Raw genomic sequence first — 15,138 nt, forward strand, 5'->3', positions numbered from 1 at the left:
CAAAGTCGATTAATTATTGCTAGTAGCACCGCGTGGCTCTCCTGTATTGTGTTTTCTGAAATATTATACCAACGTGCTGCTGACGCGAACTGAGCCATGATGTTTTAATGTTCTGTGGTTCTTCTGCTTCATATATAAAAAAAATCAGCTGTTTTTTTGCTCTATTAACATTTGACTGCATTTATTTTTAGCTGAATTTGTTTAAATATACTTTATTGGGTCTCACTCAACATAACATTTGAAGACAATGAAGAGGAATATTTACTCAATTCCCATCAATCTTGTAATTTCTCGCAATAGTTGGGGCTTTTGCGAAAGGTCATTATACTGTCTGGATGCTTCTTTTCTTTTCTGCTGCCGATTTCTGCAGTAAACGCCATGCTTTTTCAAAAAAATAACACTATATTTGATTACATTAGCTAGATAACATACGTACAAGGTTTAAAAATCAGTGTGTGGGACTTAAACGGTGGCTTTGATCAAGAGTATAGCAGCGTCATCATGGTCCAGCGAATATGGAAAACCAGAAACTGAAAAAGCCTTTCTCAGCTTTTCCAGTTTCCCTTAAACTTCTGACGTGTTTGTGTTTCTCAAAGTGAACTGAAGTTTAGCACAAGCGCAAGTTCAACCCCAAAACAAAAGTTAAAACGACAAGGATCCAGAATATTAGAGTTGCCTGGATTTGATTCATTAGCTGGGTTATGGAGATAAATTACCGACAGATTCAAAGTTAATCCTCGTTTTTAGTCTGAAAAAGAGTGTCCGTCGTCGTTTTGAACCTTGCTGGCGTGACTTCGCTCGCTCCAGGGGCTTCTACGTGACGTTGGAGATGGGGAGGCTGATCTTGAGGCACCTCCAGTAAATGGTCCGGGCCAGAGCCAGCAGAGTCAGCAGCCAGAACACCACCCAGGCCACGTACACGCCGTGGTTCTTCTGAGCGGGCAACCACGTCCCGGTCTGAGGAGGAGGCGGAGAGTTTAACCACACGGCCAGACCATAATAACCAACACACGCTGAAAATCCTGATGTCTGTTTAACCCCGTAACTCCCGCCTAAACCGAGCACATTTTCTCCAGTTTGGCTTTACCCCCAGTCCAAAAGCTTCAGGAAAAAAGGTGTGAAAAAGCAACAAAACTGAGACGGAAAAAAAAATATGGAAATGTGACAAAAAAGTGAGAAAACATTGACAAAAAAGTGATGAAATATTGATGAAAAAGTGGCAAAAATGTCACAAGAAATTGACAAAAAATTGACGAAAAATTGACAAAAAATGACAAAAATGTGACAAAAAAAGACAAAAAATGTGACAAAAAAATGACAAAAATGTGATAAAAATTTGACCAAAAAAAAGACAAAAATTTGACAAAAAAGTGAGAAAACATTGACAAAAAAGTGACGAAAAATGTATGAAAAAGTGGCAAAAATGTCACAAAAATGTCACGAGAAATGGACAAAAAATGGACGAAAAAATGACAAAAATGTGACAAAAAATGACAAAATGTGACAAAAAAATGACAAATGTGACAAAAAAGGGACAAAAAAATGACAAAAAATGACAAAAATGTGACAAAAATTGGATAAAAATTTGACCAAAAAATGACGAAAAAATGACAAAAATGTGACAAAAATTGGATAAAAATTTGACCAAAAAATGACAAAAATGTGACAAAAATGTGACAAAAAAAATGACAAAAAAATGACAAAAATGTGACAAAAAATTGATAACAATTTGACAAAAAAATGACAAAAATGTGACAAAAAATGACAAAAATATGAGACAAAATGTGACAAAAAAATGACAAAAATGTGACAAAAAATGACAAAAATGTGACAAAAATGTGATAAAAAATTGACTTTGTACTTGCAACATTACAAGAATAAAATTAAACATACACATTTAAAGTCTTTTGTCTGTTAATAGCGTGGCAGAAAGAAAGTTGAACTAATGAATAAGACGGTGCTTTTATTTTTGGCGTGCTATATCGAAACAGGAAGTCACTTCTTGGGCGGCGTTGTTATGCTTTGAAGTTATGCACAGAGTCAATTGTATTTTTGATCACTACGCAAAATGCCACGGCTAGCGACAGTATGCTAATGCTAGCAACAGAATGCTAATGCTAACTGCAGCTAATCAAAGCTGGGACAGAAACTATAATTGAATCACTGAAGTAGTAAAATAAAATCGGCCACTGCTGGAGCGGCCAAGTACTGATGTTTTTACAGGATTATAGACCAAACAGACAGAGTGAGGGGGGAGAGTCTTTACCATGAGTCCAGCCGTCCATATGACGAGAATGACGAACAACAGTAAACACAGCAGACTCCGCCTCCTGGGATACCGCTGGCCAATGGAGGAGCTGCAAACACAAAACCAGGAAATACAAGGGTCAGCATCGCCTTAAATCGAAGGCCCTTTCTGAAGATTGGTAAGAGGTCTAACGCCAAACCGGATGTGCGTCAGTGTCCGCCATGATAAGGAGCCTCCAAATTGGGCTGTCAGTTAGGAAGGAGTTAGGGGGAGGAGCCTCAATGCTAACTATCATAGCCACTTTAGCATAGGGACCTCTGGTGCTAACGAACCGGTGATTAGGAGCTATGTGCCATCCCATAAGCCACTCCCCCCCTCGGCCCCACCCTCAGTGATTCATGCGCAACCACTTTTGATTGAGGTGCACAATTAATTTTAAAAATCTGGAAAAAGATTTTGCACAAGCCAAACTTTATAAAAGTGTCGTCTCCTCAGCTTAGTCACATGTCAGTGTTTTAAAGTAAACGGCTTAAATGAAGACAGTTTGTGATTTTGCTTTAATTTAGTAGAAACTTAAACCACATGGATCATTTGCTACTGTAGCTTTAAGAAACAACTGTTGAGATAAAATAACGCTGAAGGGAAATGTGAAGGAACATCTGGATTTTTCTTTTTTTTCTCCTTAAATGTCTTTATTTGGACACTGTGTTGTTGCAGATGTAATACAGTAGGGGGCGACATGCACTTTTGTTTGCCTGCAGTCTGACAATAACCTTAGAGAAGAAGAACAGCAGCTGTTGGTGATGTCACTTCCCCTGAGTAAGAACGGTCAAATCGGGCAAATGCTGAAGCTCTAGTTCACTAACTGCATAGATCTAACAGTCGACCCATAGATATAAAATAATAAAGATGAGCAGGTCCCATTCAGCCCTATTCATTGAAAAAGGTCCTGAGTCCTGTGTGAAATATAATGGCCGCTCTGTCCCCTCCTACGCAGCCTGTTCCTTAAAAGGGCAGAAAGGCGGGAAGCCCTGCACTCGAGGAGTGGGCGGAGCCTCCACAGGCTCCAGAGGTTGATTAACAGGCTCTGGGACCAGTCAATACACTGAAAATGCTAAACAAAAACTAGCGTGGTTAAAAATATTTCACCTCCCCCAGCCTGGTTACATGGGTCACAGCGATTTTTTGAAAAAGAAAAACTCTTTGGAGCCAGGCTTTAAACCTCTTAACTTCCACCTGAACGGATTCCATTTTCTCCAGTTTGGCTTTACCCTAATCAAAAAGCTTCTTGAGGAAAAAAGCACCAAAACAGCCACAGAAAGATGTGACAAAAACTCAAGATGTGACAAAAATGTGACAAAAATTCAACAAGGATGTGACAAAAATGAAAAAAAAAATAAAAAAAATAAAAAAAACATACAAAAGGTGACACAACACAGCAACAATGCGAGGAAAAAGATCAGTTTTGTGGGTCTTAGGTTTCAAATGACACAGGCCTATATAATAGCCAAAGAGGACAGAAGGCATTTGGTTTAAGCGGGTGGTAAGAGGTTAAGCCGTTTTAAGTCCCATTAGACTCAATGATCCCAAGTGTCTCTTGAAGTCGCCCCTGGCCACCAGGGGGGCGGTATTACAGCAATGTCAGCTCCCGCCATGAGGACCACAGAGAAGGTTAAGGATCAGGAGCTCGGGCTAGAGAAGCTATAATTTGATGGCTTCGGACGCAGCCTTGATCTATTTATAATAAAACACATTGCTCATTTAGGTAAAAAAAAAAAACTGTTAGCTCTTTCCAAATCACTAAAACTTCAATTCTTTCAAATCAACTTCCTTTTCTTTGACTGTAATGCAAAGTTAAACCTGAAATAAAAAAGTGGCGCCTGCTTTGTGAAAACATCACATAAGTTACTCACACGTTCCGACAGTGAGGACATCGGGCCAAGGTTCGGTCCGAAAACTCCGTCCACTGGAAGAGAAAAGCGAGTCAGACAAAGACCAGCATCTCAGAGCCTTTGAATCAAAACGCTCCCCTTTTACCAGGAAGGTGTTGGAGCAGTGTCCGCAGATGACCCGGACGCCCACGGGCTGGCGGTGCTGCGGCTCGGGGCTGTCTCTGCCGATGTGGACCGGGCCCAGGTTTATCACACGTTTGCTGGAGGAGGACGAGGAGAAAGTCAGAAGAAGAAACGCTGGTGTTTGATTTAAGGTGAGAGGCCGGTGTGTGGCTCTCACCAGTACGGTCTGGGGCAGGCGATCTTCTGAGACGTCACTTTGCAGATGAGGAGGCAGTTGCACGGGCAGCGGACGTACTTCTTCCCCACCGGAGCGTTTTTAATCGGCTGGAGTGAAAAAACAAGAACAAGACAGAAGCAAATTTAGAGACACAGGAGACGGAATAAAGGTTATACAGATTAGGCTGCTCTGTTTGAAGAAAGTCCTAAAAAACTTCATCCCTTTAGTTGATCTAATCTGATCCTAACATGTTCTCTTTAACCTCTTAACCCCCACAGGAACCGAGCACATTTCCTCCAGTTCAGCTTTACCCAAATCTAAAAGCTCCTTGACTGGAGAGCCTCATTTTGAAAGCTAAGACCTACAACAGTTGTCGCCGCCTTTGGAAATTGGGAAAAAAAGTAGGAAAAATTTGGGGGAAAGCAACAATAATTTGGGGAAAAATAGAAAATTAAAAACGGAGAAAAATTGTTAAAAAGTAGGAAAACATTTTGGGGGAAAAAAATAATAATTTGGGGGAAATTTAAAAACGTAGAAAAAAACTGGAAAAAAGTAGGGAAAAAAAATTGTGGGGAAAAGTAAAAACGAAAGTGTTTTTCTGCCCATTTGTCGTTAAAGGAAGTTTCTTAGTTGTTTTACTTCAAGCAAATGATTCAAATACAAAAGAAATGAAACAGAAGGAAAAGGAATAACATTATTAATCTGTTTTCTGGTTCTATATGACAAATTATTTAGCGTTAAAGTATCGGTATCTGATTTTTTTTTGCAGTACCCAGACCTACTCACGTTACTTTGGAAAGAAAAATAAAAAAATGGCAAAAGAGCGACAAAAACACATGATTAAAGAGTGACGAAAAAGCTACGAAAAAGCTACGAAAGAGCGACAAAAAACATGCCGGGAACATGACAAAAACTTTAAAAATGTGACAAAAAGGCGGCGACAACTGTTGTGGGTCTTAGCTTTCAAATGAGGCTCTCCAGTCAAGGAGCTTCTAGATTTGGGTAAAGCCGAACTGGAGAAAATGCGCTCGGTTAAGGCGGAAGGTAAGAGGTTTAAAGTTGGTGAGGTGAGTTAGAGCCGGACTTATTTTTTATGTATTGGTTTATTTGGTCGGGGCATGTTAATGAACATACATGGGTCTCATGCATGTAAACAAGCCACACCAGGATTGTAGCCTTGGTCTAATTTCCATCCATCGTCCCCCATGTGCACTCTCAAACACACTCTCATTCATCCTGGCCTGTTGTACATGTTTTTAGTGGTAGGGGAAACCGGAGTTCCCGGAGGAACCCTACGCAGACACAGGGAGAACATGCAGAGGTGTAGCTGCCTGGGGCCCCCCACAGGCAAGGGGCCCCTTGAACTGACCCATTTTTTTTAACCTCTTAACTCCCGCCTGAACCGAGAGGATCTTTTTCCTCACGTCATCAGATTTTTTTCCCATCATTTTTTTGTTGGGTATTCAACTCATTTTTGTCACATTTTTTATCAATTTTTTGTAATTTCTTGTCACGTTTGTAATTTTTTTTGTAATTTTTTTGTCACATTTCGTCACATTTTTGTCACATGGTCATTTTTTGTAAATTTTGTATCCATTTTTTGTCATTTTTTAGTCACATTTTGGTCATTTTTTCGTCAATTTTTTTGCCAATTTCTTGTGACATTTTTGCCACTTTCTCATACATTTTTCGTCACTTTTTTGTCACATTTCCATCATTGTTTTCGTCTCAGTTTTGTTGCTATTTTCTCACCTTTTTTCCAGAAGCTTTTGGATTGGGGTAAAGCCAAACTGGAGAAATTGAGCTCGGTTCAGGTGGGAGTTAAGGGGTTAATAAAGTTGCATCAAGTCTTCCTAAGATTCTGCCATTACACCATGTCTCCACTAATGTGCCGTGGCGCTGTTTATCCCCATCCTGCTGCTTTAGTGAGTCCTGGTTCCCTATAATGCAACTTATAATGAGCAGTGACAGACTTTTTACTCACGTCTCCACCAGATTATGTTTCTAAAGTGCCACCGTGCTGCCCATGAAACATGATTTATAACTTGTATCATAACTGCCCCACCGATGAATTGTATTAAAGACATTAGAACTACGTTAATCAATAATACATGAATCATTAGCAGTATATTTAGAGGCATATAGAGAGTCTGTGATCGGTGCTCCTCGTGAGCAGCCGGACTCACCGTGGCCTCGTTGCAGAAGTTGCACTTCACCACGTGCTGGTGCGTCTTGCCCTCCACGTTGATGGCGCTCTGGCAGACCCTGCAGCTGATGACAGGGGCGCTGCTGCTGTCGGGGCTGCCCTGGGGCGAGTACGGAGGAGGGGGCTCACACGGGTACGGCGACAGGCCTGTGGGGGGGGAATAAATAACCGTTTTTAGATACATCAAGGCATTTTGCAGATCCATAAACTACAAAATAAAAGCTCCATTTTGTATTTGGCAACTCAGATTTAGGGCTGGGCACCGGTAAATAATACCAGTCTGGAATCAAACCCAGGAACCGAAAAGAAATATAAAATCTGTATGTTTAAGTTTTAACACTGTGGGTCATCACTATTCAAAAGGGAAAAAAGTGAAACACACGTTTAAAAAAAAATTTGGGGAAAAAATAATAATTTTGGGGAAATTGAAAACTAAAAACGTAGAAAAATTAGAAAAAGTAGGAAGAAATTGCAGAGAAAAAATAATAATTTGGGGGAAAATAGAAAATTAAAAACGGAGAAAAATTTGAAACAAAAAGTAGGAAACATTTTTTGGGGAAAAAACTATAATTTGGGGGTAATTGAAAATTAAAAATGTAGAAAAATTGGAAAAAAGTAGGAAAACATTTTGGGGAAAAAAAATAATCATTTGGGGGAAAATTAAAAACGTAGAGAAATTCGAAAAAAGTAGGAAAAAATTGGGGAGAAAAAAACTATAATTTGGGGGAAAATAGAAAATTCAAAACATAGAAAAATTGGGAAAAAAAAGTAGGAAAAATTTTGGGGAAAACAACAATAATTTAGGGGGAAATGTAAAATTCTAAACGGAGAAAAATTGGAAAAAAGTAGGAAAACATTTTGGGGAAAAAAAATAATCATTTGGAGGAAAATTAAAAACGTAGAGAAATTAAAAAAAGTAGGAAGAAATTGCAGAGAAAAAATAATAATTTGGGGGAAAATAGACAATTAAAAACGGAGAAAAACTGTTAAAAAGTAGGAAAAAATGTTGGGGAAAAAAAGAATAATTTGGGGGAAAATTAAAAACGTAGAAAAATTGGAAGAAAAAAAATAGGAACATTTTTTGGGGAAAACAACAATAATTTGGGGGAAAATAGAAAATTCAAAACGGAGAAAAGTGGGAAAAAACAATATTTTGGGGGAAATTGAAAATTGAAAACTAAAAACGTAGAGAAATTGGAAAAAAGTAGGAAGAAATTGCAGAGAAAAAATAATAATTTGGGGGAAAATGTAAAATCAAAAACAGAAAAGTTGGAAAAAATTGGGGAGAAAAAATTAAAATTTGGGGGAAAATTGAAAATGAAAAACAGAAAAATTGGAAAAAAAAAAGTAGGAAACATTTTTGGCGGAAAAAACTATAATTTGGGGGAAAATAGAAAATCAAAAACGGAGGAAAATTGTCAAAAAGTAGGAAAAAAATTTGGGGAAAAAATAATAATTTGGGGGAATATTAAAAACGTAGAAAAAATTGAAAAAAAAATAGGAACATTTTTGGGGGAAAACAACAATAATTTAGGGGAAAAATAGAAAATTAAAAACGGAGAAAAATTGTCAAAAAGTAGGAAAACATTTTGGGGGAAAAAAATAATAATTTGGGGGAAATTTAAAAACGTAGAAAAAACTGGAAAAAAGTGGGGGGGGGAAATTGTGGGGAAAAGTAAAAACGAAAGTGTTTTTCTGTCCATTTGTCGTTAAAGGAAGTTTCTTAGTTGTTTTACTTCAAGCAAATGATACAAATACAAAACAAAGGAAACAGAAGGAAAAGGAATAACATTATTAATCTGTTTTCTGATTCTATTTGACAAATTATTTAGCAAAGGTATCGCATCGTTAAAGCACCAGTATCGGATTTTTTTTTTTACAGTACCCAGACCTACTCGCGTTACTTTGGAAAGACTCCTCTGGATAAATAATGACGCCACGCTTTGTTTCGACACAATAAAAAGTATCTGTAAATGAACCCGGCTGCACCTGCGTCAGTGTCGTTCACTCCACAAAAATGCAATCACGAGACGCGACAAACTGGTTTCCCCAAACATTCAGCGCTGCTTCCTTTTACTGCCAAAAAAATATCTATTACAGGCACGAGCTGGTGTGACAAGAAATCTGAAGTTTGTGATATTTTAAAGGGATGATGAATGAAAATGACTGGACAGGATAATATCTGTGAACAGGAAAACAAGCCATTATATTATATTTCAGGATTTTTGACATAGGGCGTCATTTCCTAGTTAGTTCCTGATTTCTGCAGGATAAACGGAGCTAAACTAAACCTGATCTGAACAGTCATGGTACATTTTGCAACAGAAAAGTGAATAAACTTGTGCGTAAAAGCCTCAGAGGAGACGACTTTCAGAGCGTCACCTGCTCATCAACATCAAGGCTCAGATTACGCTCATACAAATGTAAAGTGGAGCTTATTATTTGCATTTGTCAAGTTTAACGGAATGTAAGAGACGGTGGGTGAACGGGACAATGTTTACCAGTTGCATCACTGCACGACGCGCCGCCGCTACCACACGGGGAGGGAAAGAGAGAGGGGGGGGGGGGATAGATGAGCTCGTCCTGAGACTTACGTGAGAAGAGCGCTCCAGATGGGAAGGATATTATTAACCTTTAACCGCGTTTGCATCGTGGTTTTCTTCCCCGTTTGTTGTTAGCGCCCGGGTCAGGAAAGTTAGCGAGCAAGGCAGTGATACAACTTGTAAGAGCTCATCCAAGATAAGACACGGTCTGAAACTTTAGAGAGAAGAGAAGAGGAGAGGAGAGGAGAGGAGAGGAGAGGAGAGGAGAGGAGAGGAGAGGAGAGGAGAGGAGAGGAGAGGAGAGGAGAGGAGAGGAGAGGAGAGGAGAGGAGAGGAGAGGAGAGGAGAGGAGAGGAGAGGAGAGGAGAGGAGAGGAGAGGAGAGGAGAGGAGAGGAGAGGAGAGAAGAGAAGAGAAGAGAAGAGAAGAGAAGAGAAGAGAAGAGAAGAGAAGAGAAGAGAAGAGAAGAGAAGAGAAGAGAAGAGAAGAGAAGAGAAGAGAAAGAGAAGAGAAAGAGAAGAGAAGAGAAAGAGAGAGAGAGAGAGAGAGAGAGAGAGACCCGCGCACTATGAAAAACAACAGAGTTGCGGCTTTATTTTCGTTACGGCTTGATTTTCAATCCTTCAAAATGACGGACGGCCTTTGAAATTTTCCGTCAAAGTAAAAAGTATTCCGTAAATGATGGAGAATTTTCGGTTAATGTAACCTCTGCTCCGCGCGTACGTAGTAGCGACACTATCTCTGTCCCGTCACTGAGAGAGAAGTCGGGGAATCGCTCGTGAAGTTAGCGTGAGTCTGACTTTCAACTTACCAAGAGATTCACCATCATTCCTCCAACTGCACCTTCAGCTAAGTAGCTAGGCTAGCTGCTAGCCTTGCTGCTTCTAGCCTAGCAAAATGTTGCCGAGCAACGCGCAAACTTTTGGGAACTATTTGTCGTGGAAGTCATTAAATAAACCTTTGGGCCTTCATAAAAGTGTACGAAGTTTATGTTGTGTGTGTTCAGTTGGCAAATGGCCGTATAATGAGCGGGATAATGTATCCCGCCCTGAAGGCACTTATTTTCCCCTTCAAAATGACGGACGGCCTTTGAAATTATCCGTCAAAGTAAAAAATATAATATATAAATGACAGAGAATTTTCGGTTAATGTAACCTCTGGTGTCCATAGAATCATGTTTGGAATATAACTGACCTGCATCACATGAATGATCGCATTTTGAGGGACTATTTTCTAGCAGATCACTCCGCCGCCGCGTAGCTTATACAACCACGAAGCTGATGCTGCTCAAATATAAGGTATTTTAAATATGGTTAGTCTGGTGTTATAAGTGATTTGCCTCGGGTGCTCTGTGGAGCGGGTTTTTAATGCAGGCTAGCTGATACCATAGACATGCACTAGCCTTGCATTAGCCTAGCGCCACGAAACTCTTCAAATATAAGAACTGCATGAATTACAAAAAAAATATCTCCAGGAATCAGCAACACTCTGGATAACGAGGAAATGAGGCCCTATGTCAAAGATCCTGAACTATCCCTTGAAGGCGTGATACGATACCGATTCTTTTTACGGCGCTAAATATCGCTGGACGTCACAAAGTCGACTGATTGTCACGCTGGAAACTCAAAGTCCATTATCCGCAGCTCGACATATGTTTTGATGTGAAAGTAGTGATTGTGATGTTCGCACCGTGAGGCAGCCCGAAGCCGTCGTCCTGCGGCTCCGACAGCAGCGGCGAGCGCTCCCCGTCCGCCATCACGGAGAGTCCGGCGCAGGAACGAACAGAGGAACCTGCGGGTCCACAGCACACACAAAAACATCCTCAAATCCAGCCATTACTTCAATGACAAGCTGCGGCCCAAATAAAGCTGTACTTATATTGTATTTACCACATGTTTTTATTGAAAACACCGTAGATTTGCCTTTAAGACTGAAATTATGATCAAAACAACCCAATAATATTAAATTGAACAGACTCCAGTGTTTCCGTGTAGTTTCAGATGGAAAATATTGAAAAAGTCCCGACCCACCTGTTGAGAATCACTGTTTAACATTATATATGACGAACTGGGATGACATTTCAAAAACACTGACACTATTTCTCGTATTTTTAGACTTTTAGACTAACCCCTTAACTCCCACCTGAACCGAGCACATTTTCTCCAGTTTGGCTTTACCCCAGTCCAAAAGCTTCTGGAAAAAACTGTGAAAATAGCAACAAAACTGAGACGAAAACAATGATGGAAATGTGACAAAAAAGTGACGAAAAAATTGATGAAAAAGACACACAGGTGCCTCTATTTAACCGTTAGGCCAAGGTATGAACATTCTGGAGTCATGAGGAATGTTTTAAAGGCAGTTTAATGCACTCAGAAAATGCTGTATGATACTTATGCAAGCCCCACTTTTCACTTTTCTATTTTTTGAAAAATAACAGAATCAGGAATCATTTTGCTTTCACTTCACAGTTGTCTGTTACTTGTGTGTGAACGTTCAGTAAAAAAATAAAAATAAAATCTTCATGTTTAGGGTTGTAAACATGACAAAATGTGCAAAAGTTCAAGGTGTATGAATACTCACGAGAGGCTCTGTAATCACGTGAAAGAAAGGCTTGAATATTATTGGGGACTTTTTTTTTAGAACGATCGACCATCAGAAACACTGCAAAACGTTCTCTTTATTATTATTATTATTTATTCATTTTTGTTTAGAATAAAACCCTGTCAAGGTCAAGATATTTTGCAAAGCTCAAATATTTGCAACAATATTTGCATTCTCTCCTCTTTGCCATTGTCGTCACTTTTTATTTCCCTTATGTGTTTTTATCACTTTTTTTTATGGCACTTTTGTAACTTTTTGTTGGATTATTGTCGTTTTTTTCTGTAATTTTGTCTTTTTTTCTGTATTTTTGTCACTTTTTTCTGAATTTTTGTCTTTTTTTCTGTATTTTTGTCGGTTTTTTTTGCTGGATTTTTGTCACTTTTTTCTGATTTTTTGTCTTTTTTTCTGTATTTTTGTCACTTTTTTGCTCGATTTTTGTCTTTTTTTTGCTGGATTTTTGTCGCTTTTTTACTGGATTTTTGTTTAAAAAAAAATCTGTATTTTTGTCGCTTTTTTGCTGGATTTTTGTCGCTTTTTTATTGGATTTTTGTCACATTTTTGCTGGATTTTTGTCGCTTTTTTGCTGGATTTTTGTCACTTTTTTGCTGGATTTTTGTCACTTTTTTGCTGGATTTTTGTCACTTTTTTGCTGGATTTTTGTCACTTTTTTGCCGGATTTTTGTCATTTTTGTCAATATACATCCTCATTTTTCTTCTCGTTTTTTGTCGCTATGGAAGAAGCTTTTAGATTTGGAGAATTTGGAGAAAACATGTTCAGGTGGAAGTTAAGAGGTTAAATGACGGGCATTTCACTGTTAGGGGATGTGACACAACATTATATTATTATTATATTCCACAAATTGACGGACACTTTTGGACTAATTCGTGTCTGTAGGCGAATAAAATGCTGATTCTAAACCGGACTGACCTGGGGAAGAGTTTGGACGCTGTATTCGAGCTCAAAACGCCACACGATCCGACATGGAGGAGGAGAAGTGCAGCGACATAGCGAAGAAACGAGCCTCTCCGTGGCCGTCCCAAAGAACCGGAGCCTCGGGGAGGAGGAGGCGCCGACACCGGGGGTCTGGCGGGGGCTTCGGCCGCTCGGGGTTGAGAGGAAAGCGGTCAGAGTCTAGGCCTGGACTCGGTGTTGTCGGTACAGGTGAAGCACATGACTCTGCAAAGACAACGCGGAAGTGGAGCGACACAAACACTGGTCACATGACAGCGGTGAGTCACGGGGAAGACGGGCAGGCGAGCGGGCCAATCACAGAGCGAGGACACGCGGAAGAGGGCGGGACTTTGTTTTTGTTTGGTTTTTTCTTTCTTTTTTATATATATTTTTTAATTATTACTATTATTTTTTAATTATCTTTTCTTGTTTATTTTTTTAATTATTTTTGTTTTAATGTTTTTATTATTTTTTATTTACTTTGTTTTAGGCTTACTTTTTTCCCTTCTAGCAGGGGCGGAGCACCAAATTCTGCCCTGGGTACAAACTGGGTACAAAAATCTTGGTGAAAATCTTTTTAAAATCATTTTTTAAAAATTATTTTTTTGTCACATTTTTGTCATTTTTTGGTCATATTTTGTATCATTTTTTTGTCATTTTTTTTGTCACATTTTGTCACATTTTTTGTCACATTTTTGCCACTTTTTCATCAATTTTTCATCACTTTTTTGTCACATTTCCATTATTTTTTTTGTCTCAGTTTTGTTGCAATTTTTTTTTTTTTGTCACATGTTTGTAATTTTTTCGTCACATTTTCGTCATTTATTATCAAATCTTTGTATTTTTTTTGTCACATTTTTGTCATTTTTTCGTCCATTTTTTGCTATTTTTTTGTGACATTTTTGCCACTTTTTATCATTGTTTTCCTCTCAGTTTTGTTGCTATTTTCACAGCTGGGGTAAAGCCAAACTGGAGAAAATGTGCTCGGTTCAGGTGGGAGTCAAGGGGTTAAAAAACAAAGAACAAAAAAACAAATAGCTGAAATAAAATTCATGAAACTACGAACAAATAATGGCACTCTGGTACAATAGCAAACACATGCTACAATAAAACATTACTTGCTAATGAAAACATATATATTTTATGTAAATGATCAGCAGCGCTGCGATCAAACACGGGTGCGCACAGGACCGCGAAAGGGTTGGGGCCAGATTAAATAATGTCATACGTATGTTTGACACCCCTGTCTTAAAGGGATATTTCAGGATTTCATGAATCTAGCTTAACGATTGTCATAGCTAATGTTAGCAAATGTAGCATGAAGCTAACTTTTACATCCCGGTTAGCATAGATACAGCCAGCAAAGGGGGCGTGGCCAAGCCGAGGGGGAAGTAAACATCTCATGGGAATCACAGTTTTTCCCCCTTTGAGCCGATTTCTGGCGGATGATAAACAGTTAAAATGCCTCTATAGACACAGACGGCATCTCGTCATAGAAGGGGGCGTGGCTTGGCCGAGGGGGAAAATGGAATCTTTAGAGAAACACAATTTTTCACCCTTTTTAGCCATTTTCTGGTGGAATATCAACTTATTTATCAATAAAGTCAAGTGTAATTTGGGTCCATATGGATATTTTCTCACAGCAGATTGTTCAGTAGAAGTGAAAAAACGGCAGTTGTAGCTAGCGCTAGCTAACCGTTAGCATTAGCATTCTCCGTTATTTATGTATTTATGGGCTGTTGATCCACTTTGCTCCTCTCCATGTCTTTGTATCTTCATTTAGTAGAAAACTTTATTCATATTTCAGCGTTTGTTAAAGTAGTTTTTGAATAATTAGAGAAAGTTTAGATTTTTCTCCAAATTGTTTTCCCCCTTAACTGTTTTCAAACATGACCATATATGGGCGATTCCAGGGATGCCGTCTGTATCTATGTCTCTGTATCTTTATTTAGTCGAAAATATATTCATAATTGAGCATTTGTCAAAGTAATGGACTAATCCCTTTGGCCGCTACGAACATGACCATATATGGGCAATTCCAAAGATACCTGCCTGTTGCTTAGAAACGATTCCTGTGATTTGATTGGCTGACAGCGTTCTATTGTATGACATCATATTCTTCTCAGCCGAGGCTTCATCTCAGAAACACACGCTTTGTCAGAGGCTGCAGGTTCATTTCTCTGTTACACACGGACATTCGGACAAAGTCGCTTTAAAAACAGCGCTGATAAAGACTTTTTACATCCCAGTCACGTGGTCGCCAGAGTTTAAGCATGACTGTCGACGAAGAAGAGAACAAGTTGATCGGTGAGATTGTCAGAGCGATCCACACGCAGCTCCGAGGGGACACACTGGAA

At 39.1% G+C, this 15,138-nt stretch overlaps 1 protein-coding gene across 1 annotated transcript; it reads right to left on the reverse strand.

Annotated features, from left to right (window-relative positions):
* Positions 1-813: 813 nt before the first annotated feature.
* On the reverse strand, positions 814-11,016 carry LOC306980543 (type I phosphatidylinositol 4,5-bisphosphate 4-phosphatase-B-like; the record flags this gene model as incomplete). Its single annotated transcript, XM_079579976.1, has 7 exons — positions 10,918-11,016; positions 6,667-6,833; positions 4,481-4,587; positions 4,286-4,400; positions 4,162-4,214; positions 2,267-2,357; positions 814-957 (listed from the first exon to the last, which is right to left on the reverse strand). Exons 1-7 carry the CDS (start codon positions 10,982-10,984, stop codon positions 814-816), a joined length of 744 nt encoding a protein of 247 aa, XP_079436102.1. The 5' UTR covers positions 10,985-11,016.
* Positions 11,017-15,138: the final 4,122 nt, after the last annotated feature.

The sequence above is a fragment of the Gobius niger genome (assembly GCF_951799975.1).
Source record: "Gobius niger genome assembly, chromosome: 21".
Lineage (NCBI taxonomy): Eukaryota > Metazoa > Chordata > Actinopteri > Gobiiformes > Gobiidae > Gobius > Gobius niger.